At 42.6% G+C, this 18,494-nt stretch overlaps 2 protein-coding genes across 6 annotated transcripts in view; one reads left to right on the forward strand and one right to left on the reverse strand.

The window, feature by feature from the left end:
* Positions 1-18,494, reverse strand: part of cdh23 (cadherin-related 23) — a 1,160,360-nt gene that overhangs the window by 206,253 nt on the left and 935,613 nt on the right. Inside the window, exon 37 of one of the 5 annotated variants that reach the window (XM_063070589.1) lies at positions 2,396-3,545. The exons of the other annotated variants lie outside the window; for them this stretch is intronic. Coding sequence (XP_062926659.1) covers positions 3,438-3,545 — 108 coding nt within the window. The 3' untranslated portion in view covers positions 2,396-3,437. Of the gene's footprint in view, positions 1-2,395; positions 3,546-18,494 lie in introns of those variants that run through there. 5 annotated transcript variants of the gene reach the window in all.
* vsir (V-set immunoregulatory receptor) overlaps positions 1-18,494 on the forward strand; it is a 69,287-nt gene that overhangs the window by 39,174 nt on the left and 11,619 nt on the right. The window contains exons 2-6 of the mRNA XM_063070591.1: positions 1,183-1,587; positions 6,662-6,730; positions 10,165-10,272; positions 11,878-11,905; positions 17,240-17,415. Coding sequence (XP_062926661.1) covers positions 1,183-1,587; positions 6,662-6,730; positions 10,165-10,272; positions 11,878-11,905; positions 17,240-17,415 — 786 coding nt within the window. The remainder of the gene's footprint in view (positions 1-1,182; positions 1,588-6,661; positions 6,731-10,164; positions 10,273-11,877; positions 11,906-17,239; positions 17,416-18,494) is intronic.

Consider the following 18,494-nt stretch of genomic DNA (forward strand, 5'->3'; position numbering starts at 1 on the left):
AAGCACATAAATAGTTAATCAATTCTACTTGTACTTACAATTATGATTTGGACAGAGATGTGTCCTGGCAGCAGAATATCTGGCATAGCTAATCCACTGGTCTATAAAAGTACTGGAGGACGTGAACAACCCCCCTCCACTTGGTTATGTGATCACCAAAACAACTTGAGAAAACCAACTTCTGTCTAAAAATTATAATTAAGTGTGACTGACTTTGCAATTCCAATAAAAAACTGGATTTCAGCTGTAGTAGTCCACAATGGATATATTTGATGATTTAGAGCTGCACACAAAGAGTTGCCACTTTCTAGTACCATCTTAGACTCTTCAAAATCATGGCCATTAATATTACCTTTTATTCCAAAGTTATTAAGTGAATTCAAATTCCCCAGCCATGCTGGTGGGATTTTAACACATCAAAAGACCATTAATCTTGGCTTTTGGACTGCCAGCCCAATAACCTAATTTCTATTTGATCATCACATGCAAAATATGGCCTCCTTTTCGGGAGCCCACCTCACAGAATGCATGCTAATATCAACATGGGTAATAATGAGGGTACTGCACTGTCTTAGCAGTCAGGATTGCGCTGTTGCAATCTCTGAGTCAGAATATCGTGGGTTCAAGTCCTGCTCCAGAAACTGTGAGCTCAACAACCATCAGTGAAACCTTGTGAAAGAATCCACACTGTGAGAGGTGCTGGGTGACACATCAAGCCAAAGCCTGGGAGAATAAGGTATGGGGGGCAAGAGGGGAGAGTGGATAAAAATTTACATGACAATTAAGTTCAAATACAGAGGAAATAAACAATATCTCAATACTTGTAGATCACACTACCTCACATAGATTGTTATTTTTACATTCTTGCAGAATTGGTGGCGTTGCCTATAACACTGCACTGAATACATACTACAAGTACTTTTACAATAGGTTATAAAACTCTTTGGGATATCCTCATGAATGAATCAAGAGTCTATGGAATCAAATCCATGAAAGACTGTTTCTAGGACAACCAACATACTAGTGTTGTCCTCAAGAGCGAGTAGAATGCTCCAGTTGCACTTATCTTAGTTGATCTTAATTTTCAAGGTTCACTAAAGGTAAAGTTTCCTGTGACCTCTTGATGTGAAATGTACCTCAAGATTGCACATCTTTACGTTTCTTTGCTTTTACTTTCTGCAGATCTGGCCATGGAGCTGAAGGTATCAGGTGATCACACAGTGTATACGTGTCCAGAAGGACTTAATGTCACCTTCAAATGCAGCCTCTCTGGACATCTCAGGGACAGGCATGACTTCTTGGCCAAATTATGGTACTTCAGCCACAGCAAGAATAACACATGCGCGGAGAAGGCTCATATCCGTAACACTTCTTTCAAAGACCACCATACTCATTATAAAGGACATGGAGTCTACGTGAATTCTGATCATAGGGGAACCTTCTGGGTCACCCTGACTAGATTGGTACCAGAGGACCAGGGAACTTACTGCTGCGTTGTGCATGAACTGCACAGATCGCCAGAAAGCAAGCTACACCCAAGGATCGAGTTAACTGTACATGGGACCATGGAGCTCAAGGTTATACGTGGTAGGTCTCCTCAGAAAGCAGTTTCTCGGCATCTGCGTACAGTAATGTTTCACTTGATACACAGTCACCGGCAAAGTATGAGGTTTATCAAACAAAATTTGGTATATGCCTCTATTTAGAACAAATGAGCATAAACATGGATAAGGCGATGGTGTTTCAAGAGAGCGGGTTGGAGAGGTTTAGAAATTCCAGACTGAGGCACAGATGCTCATGTTGGACTGATGGATTTCAAGGGAAACAATATCAAAAACGTAGGGAAAATAACCACACGGGATCAGAGGAACAGGGAGGAAATCACTCAGCCATTTAAGTTTCAAGATTCTAGATTAGAGTTTATGTATCACATGTATAATAGCCAGCTGGTGGTATAGTAGCATCAGCACCTGACCTCGAGGCGAATGGTCCTGAGTTCGAATCTGGCCGGCTCCTTGCACGCCTGTGCTGGGTTGAGTGTCGAGCTAGAAACTCGGCCCCATAAAAAAACAGTCAAATGCTATGGAAATGGCAAAAAATGTTGCCCGATGCACCACAAGGCAAGAAAAGGAACAGCAATAACAACATCACATGTATATTGAAAAGTGTTAACAACCATCATACACATGGATGTGCTGGGGACAGCCCACAAGTGTCACCACACATTCCAGCACCACAATGCTTGGCAGAACACAAGCAACAAAGCAAAACAGAGCCCCTACCCCCCCCCACCCACCCCCATGCCCATACACAGTCCTTTCACCCCAAGACAGTCTGAATCCTTCAGCCTCCCCACCAACCCCCCCCCCCATTCCTCTAATCATTCAGCTGGGTACAACGCCATCAATCTGCCATGCTCAGGTGGTGGTAGCTGGGGTATTTTATGGACTGTTGGATTCTATGAGACTCCACTACACAACAGTATCATAAATTGGCCAGTGAACCTGATAAGTTTAAAAGGGGACATGGAAATGGGATCCTGCTGAGCTGAAAGAATGAGTGGGAATCAGAACCTGTTAAGTTTCGTGAGCAAGAAAATAGGACCTGAATGATATTAGAAACAACACTTTATGAGACAGATGCCAAGCTATTAGGATTTCTGAATAACTTGATAGTGGCTCATTCGAGATTTATTTCATTGTTGGTTTGAATTTCAAGTGATTTTGTTCCACAGTCACTGGCAGTATGCATCTGGTAAACTCAGTCTTCAGATTTCAGTATAGGTCCAGTATTTCAGGTAAATAAAGTGCAAGACTCCCACTAGTTTTTATTTAATATGCCAGATCTTACAAAGATTAACATTCCCACCTGTATGACATGACTTAGTGCTGAAGAATCTCTACATCAGTCACCATTATCAGCTTTGCTAACTGGCCAAGATTTCCTGATGGACATATTACCTATCAACTTCATTCCCCTGATATCCGTAGACACTAAATATTGAGTTAAACAAAGCAATGAATATTGAATAACCTGCAGAAGTTATAAAGCGAGTACCTCAAGAATGTGGCCTGAGAACCGTGTCACTTGCAGCAGGCACTTTCTTAAGGTTTATATTTTTAACCACTAGAACTTTAATCTAATATGACACATGGAGGAGTTGCAAGCAACACTTGAGTCTAGATTCTTATAAGATTAGCAAAGACTAAAGGTAATTCAAAGTATTAATTTGGGTACCATGAAAAATATAGCAGAGTGGTTGATTGCTTGTTCATGCATACGTCCTCAAACTAGAATCTGGCATTATTGCTGAAGAGCTGGCATGTTGTAGTTTTGCCCATTCCTATTTAACATAAATCTTCCACTGCCGGCATAACTGGAGGTCAGGAGTGAAATTCTGAAGACATTGTTTGGATCTTATGGAACCATGTCAGACACTATATAGATATGAAACAATGAACCCGGGTGTCAAAGTTCAACCAAATAAACAGTTGAGACCTGATGGACATCAGGAAATAGATCTTCACACAAAGAGCCATCAATACCTGGAAAGAAAGAGGAGGCATAAAACAATTGAGGCTATTTTTGTTAAATGAGTTACAACACAGGCCTGAGATAGGTGAGGGGAAAATCGTGCACCTTAATGATGTACAATTAATATTTCTTGGTGAACTGTAAATTCAATAGCCTTTCTAGGTTAGCTGTGTGTTTCTCATGCCTCCGACATAGGAGGCTCCAGTTTCAAGACCCACTGCAGAGACTTGAGCACAGAGGCACTGACTCAGTCTCCAGGAGAGTAATGAGGGAGTGCTATACTACTGCCGATACCTTCTTTCGGATGAGACATTAGACCAAAACCATGCATGCCAGTTCAGGTGGACTTAAATGACTCCAACGCATTTAAGGTGAATTATACAGATCCTTGATAAACTGGGGTGGGGGTGAAAGGTTGCAGTGAGTAGATGGGGACTTGGAGTTGTAATTGCAATCAGATCAGCTGCAACCTTATTATATGCTAGGGAAGGATCAAGGAGCTGATTGGCCTACTACTGTTCCTAATTTGTATGTTAATATTTTACCATAGTTCCCATCTGCCTTTGGGTTTAAATATCCTCCATGGATCTATTTTGTTTATCCTTACAGTCTTGCCCAATATTCATTACTCAATGAACAGCACCAAAGAAGATCATTTGTCCCTTAAGATAATGCAGTTTGTGGTGAGATTGCTTGATGCTAATTGGCCACTGTATTTTCTACATGGACCATTTCAAAACCTCTTCATTACCAGTAAAGTGCTTTGGGACTTGCTGAAATACAGGTGTTATTGAAATGGAAATCTTTTGTCTAGCCAGGTCATTACTAAAATATCTCCTGGTGCGCGTGGTTCATTAAACACAATCCTATGTCTCAGACATTTTGCAGTACATGTGAATGTGGCAGCAACCGGGAAGAGATTCGGCACCATGGTAGCATAGTGATTAGCGCAATGAAATCAATTTCTTTTTTTTTTGGCATGTGTGTCTGCGTGTGTGTCCGTGCGTGTGCGTGATGATGTCTTTTTCATGCTTTTACAAGGCACAGAGCGAGAGAGAGAGAGAGACTGTGTGGCGCGCCACTCCCCACACATTTTCGCAGTATTTTTCCCTTTATTTTATGAGGTTGAGTTGCAATCTCGACACTCAACCTGGCCCGGATGGGAGGTGTACTCGGGAGTGGACCCGACTGGATTCGAACCTGGGAACCTCCGTTCCAGGGTCCGGCGCTGACGTCATTGCGCCACCAATCGGCCCACGAAATCAATTTCAATGCCGTCTGTAAGGAGTTTGTAGGTCCTCCCTGTGAAATGCATGGGTTTCCTCTGGGTGCTGTGGTCCCCTCCCATTTCCAAAGACGCACTGGTTAGTAGGTTAATTGGTCATTGCAAATTGTCCTGTGATTAGGCTAGGGTTAAATAGGTGGGTTGCTATGGCTCATTGAGCCGGAAGGGGCTCTTCCACACTGTATCTCTAAAACAAAAAAAAATAGATGAGTGTGTGTCACAAACTGTGCACCATTGCTAATAGTTCCCTCCCTTGATGAATCATTGTACAGAAACACAATACAGGCAGAGTATAAAGGTTAGGGTTGGGTACAAGCATTTGAAATGACAGGAATCAAGATGGTGCTGAGCTGCCATTTCTGTTGAGGCCATGGCTCAGATTTAATCATTTTTTTCAGTTCTGAGTTTGCTGGGGAAGTCGTTGCCCAATGTCTGTGAGCTCGAGCCCATGTCTGAGTCCGCTGTGGTTAGAGGACTCGTGTGCATGGGTGGATGCTAGATAGTAGGGATGAGGCTTCTGTTGCTGTTTTGTTGCTTGCCCTGTTGTGTTCTGTGTTGTTCTGCCGAGCATTGTAGGCATACCAATGTTGGTACCAGAATATGTGGAGACACATAAGAGCCCCAGCAACCGCCCCCCCCCCGAGTGTGCTGATTGTTAATGCAAATGAAGCATTTCACTCTATATTTTGATGTAGACAAGATAAATAAATTTGAATCTTTAATCTTGATAAATATTCAGAAGACCGTAAGATATAAGAGCAGAATTAAGCCGTTTTGGCCATCAAGTCTGCTCCATCATTAGATCATAGCTGATTTCAGGATAGCTAAATGCCATTTCCAGTACACAAGTGTAAAGGAGACAAAATAATTGTTACTCTGGATCCAATACAGCACAAGAAGAACACAATAAACAAACACACAATAAATATAAATACATAGTTTCCCTCTCTACACCATTCTTCTGCCTTCTCCCTGTAAATTTTGACGCTTTTACTAATGAAGAACCTATCAAACTCTGCTTTAAATATATCCAAAGACATATATCCATAGACAAATGTGACAATGAATTCCACAGATTCACCAATGACTCAGTTGGCAGCTTTGACAAGAAATGTCACAAATTGAGAGATTTGAGCATGCAATTTAGACCAAAACTCCCAAGTACTACATAGGAAGTTCAAAAGCTGGTATATTTAAAATCCAATTGCAGAATTAATGTTGAAACATGCAACACCTCATTTGCACCTGAAGTCACTCTTACAGGAAATCTGCAGACAACTAGTGTATATGATAAACCCAAAGGCAGCAGCAAGGCTGCACAGAAAGCTAAACTGGCTCTTGGCTGTTAAATCAGAGGAGTTGGAAATTGCATCTTTCAGATCCAGAGAAACAATTATTCTGTCTCCTTTACACTTGTGTACTAGAAAAGGCGTTTAGCTATCTTGAAATCAGCTATGAACTAATGGTGGAGCAGACTTGATGGCCAAAACGGCTTAATTCTGCTCTTATATCTTATGGTCTTCTGAATATTTATCAAGATCAAATATGAGAAGGGGTGGAGGAGTTTAAGGGGGATACATTGGGCAATTTCTTTAACACAGTGAGTGGAATGTGTCTGGAAGAGGCTTCCAGGGGTAGTTTTGGAAGCAGATACAATAGTGGTGTTTAAGAGGTTTTTAGATACATGCATGAATATGTAGGGAATAGAGGGATATGTATCTTGTGCAGGCAGAAGAGATTTAATTTAGTGTGGCATTGTGTTCAGCACAGACAAGGTTATCCAAAGGGCCTGTTCCTGAACTGTATTGTTCTGTGTAAACCAAATATTTTCACATTTTACAGCAAATGGAACTCAAGCCATCAATCAAAAGTGTACTTTTGAAGATGCTACTGGAACATCTGATTCAGAAGGTAAGATATTTCTCCATGCATTTGTGACAACTCATTTTCATGATCTCTCTAAATCTCTGACACCACTGACTACACCACATATCGTGACTCCATTCCTCCACAGTTCAGGCAGATGGTTGCTTGGCTTATTCCATGCAAACCTCTTGGCATTGCATCTTCATTTCTGGGGACCATCACCGTTGTCCATTGATGAGACCACCCCCAAACAAAGGTGAAGTCCAATACACCTGCCAAGGAAACCTAGATCCTCAATATTGCCCAACCAACTCAACTTGCTATCAGTTTATTTAGAAAGATCTGTAGAACATCTCTGCAAAAGATAAGGCCATTCAGTCCATTGAGTGTATATTTGCTATTTCAAAGACAAATCTACTCAATTCCTAAATGCCATTCTTTCCCGTTATCCATACAACTTAATCTCCCTCCTTCTAAAAATGATTTCCACCTTGTTCCTGGGCAGAGAACTGTGAGAAATATATTTTTAGTATGTGTGCATCGATCGTTAACTTTTCAGCCACGGTTTTTCTTCATTGGTAACTAGACCCATCTTAGTTTAAAACATCTCCATCCAAGCTCTAATGTTTCCCTGCTTAAGCAGAGTATAGATTCAAGTCTCTGAGACAGAGCGAGAACTCTTGACGTGACCTGCTGCAGTTCAAACCAAAGCACCTACAAACATTTCACCCTTAGACAAGCTTCTGACCCTATACCCTCTCGTTGGAATAACAACCACAAGTGGGGAACCTGATTCATCCTGGAAATTCTATAATTAAATTAGATTAAATACTTGCACATCAATAATCAGGGAAGATCTCAGATAGGGATTTTCAAATACTGTATTACTTTGCAGCTGTGATGCTGTTGCCAGTAGGTTTATCCATCACAGTTGCATATACGTGTACTTATGCATATGGCAATAAATTCAACCTTGACTTTGGTCATGGATTTAATGCAAGCGATTGAGGACAAATTACTTTGTCTTTGGAATAATTCGATAAAACTGACAATTAAGTCAATAAACATGATGTGCACACTCTTCTCACCATGTAATTCAACACAGCAAATTATATCCTTTCTACATCATGACCACTGTATCTGTAACAATTGCATTACACACTCTGGGTTTAAATTGCTGTTGACAAACTATCACATGATCAAAATCCAGCCCAAAGGATTAGATTTGATTTATTGTCACCTACACCAGAGTGGACTGAAATCCTGTATTTACATGAAGCTCACGTAGATAATGCATATGGTAATAATAAATACAGAGTGCAATACAAAGTGGCACAGATTGTAGTGCTAAAAAAGGCAAGTCGGTGGGAGCTCTCTTTAATCTACCTATTCTGAACAATGGGTTGTGCTGTGAAAGAGACATTCATCCAGTAGTCCTGACGAAGGGTCTCGGCCTGAAACGTCGACTGCGCCTCTTCCTATAGATGCTGCTTGGCCTGCTGCGTTCACCAGCAACTTTGATGTATGTTGCTTGAATTTCCAGCATCTGCAGAATTCCTGTTGTTTCAGTAGCCCCTTTATAGGTAAGTGGCTACTGAATGTATGTTCATGGTCTTTTGCTGCTGTAGCCCATCCACTTCAAGGTTCAAAATCTTGTGCATTCTTGTGCCTTCTGCACACCACTGTTGTTATGCATGGTACTGTTGCCTTCCTGTCAGCTTGAACCAATCTGGCCATTCTCCTTTGACCTCTCTCATTAGCAAGGCGTTCTCACCCACAGGACTGTAATTCACTGGATGTTTTTTTTTTGTTTTTCACACCATTTGGTATAAGCTCTGGAGACTGTTACATGTGAAAAACCCAGGAGATCAGCAGTTTCTGAGATACTCAAATCACCCCACCTGGTACCAGCAATCATTCCACTGCCAAAGTCACTTAGGTCACATTTCTTCCACATTCTGATGTTTAGTCTGAACAACAACTGAACCTGTTGACCGTGCCTGCATGCTATTATTGAGTTGCTGCCACATGATTGGCTGATTACATATTTGCATTAACGAGGTGTTCAGGTGTACCTAACAAAGTGGCCACCAAGTGTACACCAAAGTGCAATGAAATTCCTCATTTGTTTGAAGCTCACCAGGACAAAGTATGTGGTAATAATAAATAGAAATGGCACAAAGATTGTAGTGCAAAAAAAAGGCAAGTCAGAGGAAGCCTCTTTAGTCTACCTACTCTGAACCATGGGTTGTGTTATGAAAGGTATATGAATTGTCCACTGAATTCCATCATGGGTACCATCATGGTGAAGTACCATTATGAGTACTAGCCTCCATAGTATCCAAGGCATCTTCAAGGAGCGGTGCCTCTGAAAGGCGGTGCCCATCATTAATAAGCCCCACCACCCAGGACATGCCCTCTTCTCATTGTTACATCAGGAAGGAGGTACAGAAGCCTGAAGGCACACACTCAGTGATTCAGGAATAAATTCTTTCCCTCTGCCATCCAGTTCATAAATTGAACATTGAACCCATGAACACAACCTCACTACATTTTTTATTTGCACTACTGATTTAACTATTTAATATATACATATGCTTACTGCAATTCAGTTTTTTCTATACTTATCATGTATTGCATTGTACTGTTGCTACAAGTTAACAAATTTCACTACATGTGCCAGTAATATTAAACATGGTTCTGATTCTGTTAATGTGATTGCAAATATTAGCATCTTTCAGATAAAATTCCATAGATATTTGAAGCAGAAATATTTATTAAACAACAGTGAACAGGACTGGAGATGTCTATCCACGATCTCCTCTACTGTAAAGATGAAGCCACACTCAGGTTGGAGGAACAACACCTTATATTCCGTCTGGGTAGCCTCCAACCTGATGGCATGAACATTGACTTCTCCAACTTCCGCTAATGCCCCACCTCCCCCTCGTACCCCATCCGTTATTTATTTTTATACACACATTTTTTCTCTCTCTCTCCTTTTTCTCCCTCTGTCCCTCTGAATATACCTCTTGCCCATCCTCTGGGTCCCCCCCCCTTGTCTTTCTCCCTGGGCCTCCTGTCCCATGATCCTCTCGTATCCCCTTTTGCCTATCACCTGTCCAGCTCTTGGCTCCATCCCTCCCCCTCCTGTCTTCTCCTATCATTTTGCATCTCCCCCTCCCCCTCCCACTTTCAAATCTCTTACTAGCTCTTCCTTCAGTTAGTCCTGACGAAGGGTCTCGGCCTGAAACGTCGACTGTACCTCTTCCTACAGATGCTGCCTGGCCTGCCGCGTTCACCAGCAACTTTGATGTGTGTTGCTTGAATTTCCAGCATCTGCAGAATTCCTGTTGTTCTGGAGATGTCTTGTTTGCTTCATTCTATGATGCTGTAAATCAGTTCAATACAGTTCAGATAGCTCAGATATAGTACATAAACACACTGAATAATCATTTGCCTTTTGCTTATCACCATAGCCAACACAGCTATCGCCTTGGCCACAATGGGATGTGTGATCACCATCTTGTCGCTCCCCTTGATTCTGTTGCTCATATACAAACAAAGGAAGGAGACGGTCAGCAGAAGTAAGTAAGAGACCAACTCAAGCATGCGGTTAGCGCCATGTTGAAAACAGTAGAGCTCAGAAGTTCACTGCTCTGAACAGCTGACATATAGCACGAACACCAATTCCAAATAGCAGTAATTTAAAAAAATTACAAAGCAACAATATAAAAATCAGTTCTTGAGCATAGCAACTTTGCTAAGTATATACAAGGATGTAGGATTTTTTTTTGTATTAATGACACTGTCTCAAAGATAATCCACAGAGGACTATCAGACCTCACCCTGGCATGACTTGCACCTTTTCAGACTCACCCTGCAACACAGATACCCCACCAAGCGTGATACGCATCCAGATGTACCTGGCCACAACAATCACACATTCCGATTTGGCTCCCTGTGTCTGAGTCATTGCCAGGTGCAGCCTGCAACAACTAATTACTTCCCCTCACATCCTCTGCCGAGACTGACAGTTGCAGGCCCACCCAATAATGAAGCAGCAATCTCAGACTCGCCCCATAATGAAAAAGCATTCTCACACTCAACCTTCGCACGTGGCCAGCCTCACCTGCAATGTCTCATGCATTAGCAGATTTTTTTGTCCCGCAATAACTGATGCATTGCTGGTCTCACCTTGCAAGACCTCATGCACTGCCTGTTACACTTACACCTAAATTAGCCAACCAAATAGCCTATTCACTGGGAAGAAGGTTGAGGAGACATCGAGTTGAGAGGGATCAAACCAATGAAATGGACAAAAAAGTGAGGTATTCCAAATGGAAGAAATCTTGGCGGGATTAACAAGGCAGTGCTAACAGACTGCTTCCACACTCTTTAGAACATAGAACAAGGGAGCATAGCCTTAGGTAGATGAATCTGCTATTTAAGACAGAGTTTGTTCTATGCCCTTGTCACAGGGGTAGTCAATAAAGAGGCCTGTCTGATAGATTTTTGATGATCAGGTCATGAGGGGTTATGGGGACCAGTTAGGAAGCTGCTGCGATAAACATTTTCCCTTGTTAAATTGGAGAGCTGACTCAAAGAATCAGTGAGGAGGGCATCCCCTGCTGCTACTCCTCATGTCTTCAAGTAGAAGCTGTGGAACAAAACTCATTTTGTAGGGCCGCACCTCCACAATCTTATTCCGCAGTGTCAACTTAGAATCAAACCACCAGAGCTTGTGGTTTGATTGTCAGAGAAAGTCGAACATCGTCAGCATAATTTAAAGGTGATGTTCCCCACCAGGAAAATCAGGGTTTGACAAAAGAATTTCAGAAGTTCCAGCTACTGCTGATCTTAATCAGATATCAGACTGCACTTTCCTACTCCTTCTCCTTCACGCCACTCCGTGACGCAGCCACGCTAGTACAGATACAACAAACCCTTAACCATGCACGATGCTTGGAAGGGAAAATCATGTAAGCTAACACGGAGATGTGGAAGATTGCATTAGATACAGACGGTGCGAAGAGGCTTTTCATGGAACCTACATCTTTCTATGCGGTCACGTGTTAAATGATCCACTACCATACTGTACATGCAACATAGCTGTAAAATATTGACATTGTTATTTCTATTGAATTTGGAAAAACTCGGCATTTACTTACCTGATTTTATTTTTATTGCAGGAGCCCACGAGCTTGTCCGATTGGACAGGTGAGTTCCCCAGCTTAAAATTTATTTTAAGCTATTGAGATTGTCTTCCTTTACTTTACCAGATCATTCAAGTGTGTGTAAAGGTTCCACAACTGGAAATCAGAATGAGCCTCTGTGGTCAAAGATTATGTGGTGCTGATAGCACTGGGGGAGCTGGTCATGTGCTAGAAGGACATGGATGAGTAGTAGATAAATCTGCAGGATTTTATTTCTCTCCTGGTACCATGAAGGTGCGGTAACACTAGGGTAGTCAGAGTGTGGAGATGGCCTACCCATGATGTTATGGCAACATTTGACTAAGTGTGAAATCAAAGAGCTCTGTCATATCTTCTTTCTGAGATCCCAACCAAAACAGAAGCCAACCTTCAGCCAACTTGAATCACTCAATGAGTTGTCAGGAAAAAGGCATCAGCACTGGCTATGTAAAGTCTATGAGACTAGACAACACATCAGCTGTAGTATTGAAGTCCAGTACTCCGGAACTAATACAATCTTCAGCCAGGCTGTTCTGGGGTGGGGGAGGGGGGTGGTGTGAAGGAACAACACTGGTGTCCACTTAACAACAATGAAAGTAACTCAGGTGTGAAATGTCCTGACAAAGTAGGACAGATCTAATCACCGTAATATCCATCTATTCTCGGTCGATAACAAACGGACCTTAACATTCCAATAAAGAGCTGACTGAATCTCCAAGCAGAAAAACAAACTGCTGGAGGAATGCAGTGGGTCAGGCAGGATCTGTGGAGGCAAAGGGCAGGCAACATTTCAGGTCAAAACCCTGGATCAGATTCTGCTCGATCCTGAGTTTCTCCAGTAGTCTGTTTTTTGCTCAAGGTTCCAGTCCCACATCTCTTATGTCTTCACTGAATCCCAGACTTAGTTTCATCAGAACAATGAAACTCCACACTTCATCGAAGTCTTTGTCCAAATGTGGACCAGAGCCAAAATTACAGATAGGATCTGAGTGACTGCCTTTGACATTAAGGTCACGTTTGAGCAAGTGTGACACCTAAGAGCTCTGTTAAAATTGACATTAATGAACACCAAGGGAAAACTCTTCATTCGTCAGATTCATATTTGCACAGAGGAGGATGCCTGTGGCTATTGGATGTCAATCATTCCAAACCTAGGGCATCACTGAGAACTCCCCCAGAGTAGTGCCAAAGATAAGGTTCTTCATCAACAATGTTTCATTGCCTCGGAAGAATAGAACTTGGGATGTCTACTAATGATTGTATTTCTCATCAAATGAAGCACCCCAGGCCTATACGCAACAAGATCTAGATAATGTTTAGGCAAGGGCTTTGACTGGAGCACAGGGCTGCAGCAAATTAGTATTGTTGCTTCACATGCCATGGAACCTACAAACGTACGTTCACTCCTGACAGTGGGTTCATTTTGTTTGGAGTTTGCATGTTCTCTTGTGACACGGTGGGTTTCCTCTGTGTGCTGCGGTCTCCTCACACATTCCAAAAGCCTTCTGGTAGGTTAAGTGGCAGTTAAGTATCTGTAGTGCAGGTAGATGACAGGAGATTTGGAAGGAAGTTGATGGCATCGTGAGACAGAATAGGTAACAGGGAACTGAGAATTGGAGTAAGCTTGCTCTGCAGGGAAAGGCCATTCAATGGGCTGAATGGCCATTACTTTGCATTATAGCAGGTAAGGAAGAATGAGTTGTTTTAAAAAACTGTGAAGCAATGCTACCTTGCATAATAGAGAATCTAATCACCTGCCCTTGATATTCAAGGGCTTCACCATCAATGAATCTCCCATTATCAACGTCCTCTCAGCCATCACTGACCAGAAACCCAAGCTGACCGACCACATAACCCGCACAAATACTGCACGTGCAAAAGCTATTCAAAGGCCAGATATCCTGCAGTGAGTCAGTCCCCTCCTGATACCCCAAGGTCTATTCACTATCTACACAACACCAGTCAGGAATGTGCTACTGCCTGCTCTGCCTGAATACATGGAGTTCGAACAACTTTTAATCAGCTCATCACCATACAGACCAAAGCAATCCAATTGCCTGGCATCCTAGCCACCACCATCACTCTGTGGTTAGAGTGTGTCTTATTTGCAAAACTCATTGCAGTTACTCAACTACTTTTAACAGCACTTCAAAAATCAGCAGCCTCCACCACCAAGGGCAAAGAGACATACCATCCTACATCAGAACAATATCGAAGATCGAGCACCTTCGCTCTGTCTGTATCCAGCAGGATTTCCTTGTGGCTGGTCAACCATTTTAATTTCACTGCCCATTCCCATTCTGACATGTCTGTGTGTGGCTTTCTCCACTGTCATAATGAGGCCACTCTCACCTTACCTACCTGTCACCTCCCTCTGGTGCCCCTTTTCCCATGGCCCACACTCCTCTCATGTAAAATTCCTTCTTCTTCAGCCTTGTACCTTATCTAATGATCATCACCCAAATCTACACTTAACCCACCTACCTACCTTCCCCCTCACCTGGCTTCATCTATCACCTGCCAGTTTGTACTCCTTCCCCTCCTCCCATCTTTTTATTCTGGCTTCTTCTCCCTTCCTTTCTAGTCCTGATGAAGAGCCTCGGGCCAATATGTCAACTGTTTATTCCCTTCCATGGATGCTGACCTGATCTGCTGAGTTCCTGCAGCATTTTGTGCGTGTTACTTGAGATCCAGGTCTGCTGTTTGTCAATGAGTCTACTGGCACAAAGCTCAGTTAGTCCTGGTCTTTCATCTCTTTCTCACTGGTTTGGTTTGTGCTGTGTGGTCCTTAGCCCAACATTGATTCACTCAGAGGGTAGTTCCTCAATCAACAAACTGGGATTAGTTACCATCAGCAATTGGACTATGGACAGCTTTTATTCCCCATCACTAATTGCCCTCAAGGATGTGGTGGTACTGAACCATTGTGTTGGACCTCTATTCACCCTGTGCTCTCATATGGGGAGTTCCAAGATTTTGAGTCAATGCCGATGAAAGATTGGTAATTTATGTCAGGGTGGAACCTACAAGTGCTGGTGTCGCCCGGCGTAGCTGCTGCTTTTTTTTAAAGTAATAGAGTTTGTGGGTTTGGGAAGTGCTGCAGAGGAGGTGCTGGCAGGTTTCCGCAGTGCTTTTTGCACACTGTCACCATGGTGCACTAACGCTGCAGAGAATGAGTGTGCAGAGTGCTGGATGGATGCCAATCAGGTGGACCACATGTGTTAAACCACAGTCAGATGGCCAGACAGCTGGGGAATAGACTTTACATTTTGGGTTGTTAGCTCAGGTCATGATGGATACTATTACTAAGCTGGATACCCAACACTACCATAGCACTTACTTAGATGATCTGGTTAAGTTTCTGGTCAATGTCGTCCCTGAAATGGCGAAGGACCTGACAATAATGGCACCATTAAACATCAAAGGGAAATTGTTAAACTCTCTCTTATTGGAGATGACCATAGGTTTGAATTTTATAGACTACAGTGTATAATTATTGGGCGGTACAGTAGCATAGCAGTTAGGGCAATTGCTTTACGGTGCTCGCTATGAGACCGGGCTTCGATTCCCCCTGCTATCTGTAAGGAGTTTATACGTTCTCCTCACGACCATATGGGTTTCCTCCATAGTCATAGTCATACTTTATTGATCCCAGGGGAAATTGGTTTTCGTTACAGTTGCACCATAAATAATAAATAGTAATAGAACCATAAATAGTTAAATAGTAATATGTAAATTATGCCAGTAAATTATGAAATAAGTCCAGGTCCAGCCTATTGGCTCAGGATGTCTGACCCTCCAAGGGAGGAGTTGTAAAGTTTGATGGCCACAGGCAGGAATGACTTCCTATGACGCTCTGTGCCGCATCTCAGTGGAATGAGTCTTTGGCTGAATGTACTCCTGTGCCCACCCAGTACATTATGTAGTGGATGGGAGACATTGACCAAGATGGCATGCAACTTAGCATCCTCTTTTCAGACACCACCGTGAGAGAGTCCAGTTCCATCCCCACAACATCACTGGCCTTACGAATGAGTTTGTTGATTCTGTTGGTGTCTGCCACCCTCAGCCTGCTGCCCCAGCGCAAAACAGCAAACATGATAGCACTGGCCACTACAGACTCGTAGAACATCCTCAGCATCGTACGGCAGATGTTAAAGGACCTCAGTCTCCTCAGGAAATAGAAATGGCTCTGACCCTTCTTGTAGACAGCCTCAGTGTTCTTTGACAAGTCCAGTTTACTGTCAATTTGTATCCCCAGGTATTTGTAATCCTCCACCATGTCCACACTGACCCCCTGGATGGAAACAGGGGTCACCGGTACCTTAGCTCTCCTCAGGTCTACCACCAGCTCCTTAGTCTTTTTCACATTAAGCTGCAGATAATTCTGCTCACACCATGTGACAAAGTTTCCTACCGTAGCCCTGTACTCAGCCTCATCTCCCTTGCTGGTGCTCTGGTTTCCTCCCACATTCCAAAGACGTATGGTTAGGGTTAGTGAGTTATGGGCATGTTATGTTGGTGCCGGATGTGTGGCAACACTTGTGGGCTACCCAGCACAATCCTCACAGATCTGATCTGACACAACATATTTCATTGTATATGTGATAAATAAAGCTAATCTTTTTATATGACTTCATGAGGCTTCATGATCCCTGATACCCTGCCAGACAAAGCCATTACACTCTGTAAGTGACAGCAGGGAATTACAGATCCATCAGTTTTTTTGCATGTATCAAATTGAGAGATACTTACACAGATGGTAAGAACTGATGAGAGGTTACTTAGCCCAGAGGTCAGTTAGCAAGAATGGTGGAATGGGTGGTGGGGGGTGGAAGGTGGCTGATTAGAGGCTTTTCACCTTTTGAAAAATATCTTTCTCAGTAAGTTCCTGCTACCTGTGAGACAATGTGCTGAGAACTTGGATGATGGTCCAATCTGAATGTATATTTTTCTTCATTTAAGTTCAAGTTTATTGTCATTCAACCGTACACATGTATACAGCTAAATGAAATAATATTCCTCTGAACCAAGGTGCTCAGCACGTGTATCACATACAGCACATCAAATAATAATAACACAATATTAACAAAAAATAAAAAATATTTTGTCGATGTACAAGTTGACATAAGTGCATATAAGACATATAATTAAATATACAATAATATAATTCTATTGGTACTGTCATAAGTTATGTTTACTGGGTGGTAGCAGGGTGATCACATGAGTTGAATGGGCTCTTACCTTGTAGTAAATGTTTTGCTTCATTTATTAATGTAATAGATTGCCTGATATTAGATGATAGATGATCCAATATCACATGTTGTCTGCTAAGTCTCCTTGGTTTTACACTTTATAGTGAGGCTGTAGGAGTGGAGAATCCAGTATTTGAGGAAATCCCAGTGCAAAATTCAGAAGTGAAACCAAAAGTACCAACTATCAGCCGAATTCAGTCTGAATCCGATCGGCACCTTCTCTCTGAGCCCAACACCCCAATTTCTCCGGACCCTATGCAGCGATTCTTCCCGGTACTGGGTAAGTCTGTTCTTCATCCACTGCTTGCATGGGGATGTTACAGAAGCTAGCCTACATGTATAGGAAAGCAAACTGACAATGCATCGAATTTCCAGGTTTCAGCCAGAGCTCATTGGGTAGCAGCCTTGCTGTGAGATCAGAGGTTGCTGGATTTAGCAAAAATCTACCCTTTCTTTACTACAGCACCACAGAAGTCTGGCTGACAGATGAAATGCTAAATTTAGGAGCATCTGCCTGACAGCTGGACCTGAAAGATTCTATGATGCTATTTGAACAGCAAAAAAGTTGGATTGGTGTAAAAATGGCCGGTTGATGATTGGCATGGACTTGATGAGCTGAAGGGCCTGTCTTGGTGCTGCATTTCTCTATGACTCAACGCAATCCACACCTGATATTTACCCCTCACTCAACATCAAAGAAACAAACTAACCCATCACTTTTGCATTACTGTTTAGCATCCAGCTGTGTAAAACATACAGCTTCATCTATTACAGAACAAAAATTAAGTTTTTGGGTGTAATATACTTCGGGGAGTTAGAGGGTGGGGGGGGAGAGGGGGGAGAGGGGGGGAGAGAGGGGGGAGAGGGGGGGAGAGGGGGGGAGGGGGGGAGAGGGGGGGAGAGGGGGGAGATGAAAGCATGTGGAGTGAAATGGAGAGGGAAGGAGGAAGAAAAGGAGGAAGGAGAAAAGGGGAGAGGGTGAGAGATGGTGAGTGGAGGTTAAGTATTATGTCAGTAGGTGCAAAGTCCACAGAGGAATGAGAGAAGGGGTCAGAGCGGGAAAGCACAGGAAAATTAAAAAGGGTCGGTCAAACAAAATTTGATGTCACATTTTAAGTGTGAAACACTTTTTTTGCAATTGATACACGACGTTATTTTTGTTCTCATTTTAAGAGTTTAACCTTCTTAGAGAGGAATAAGAAATGTTCTTTTTATGTGTAGATGGGAAAGCTGAGTCAATTAGAAGCATTTAGATGGCATTGTACTTGAAGATTCTTTAAAGTGCCAAAACACCCAAAATCCAGCCTTGAGCAGAGAGATTAAAACACTTCACCCAGATTGTGTGCATACCTGGGCAAA

Source organism: Mobula hypostoma, chromosome 18 (assembly GCF_963921235.1).
Source record: "Mobula hypostoma chromosome 18, sMobHyp1.1, whole genome shotgun sequence".
NCBI classification, from domain to species: Eukaryota; Metazoa; Chordata; class Chondrichthyes; order Myliobatiformes; family Myliobatidae; genus Mobula; species Mobula hypostoma.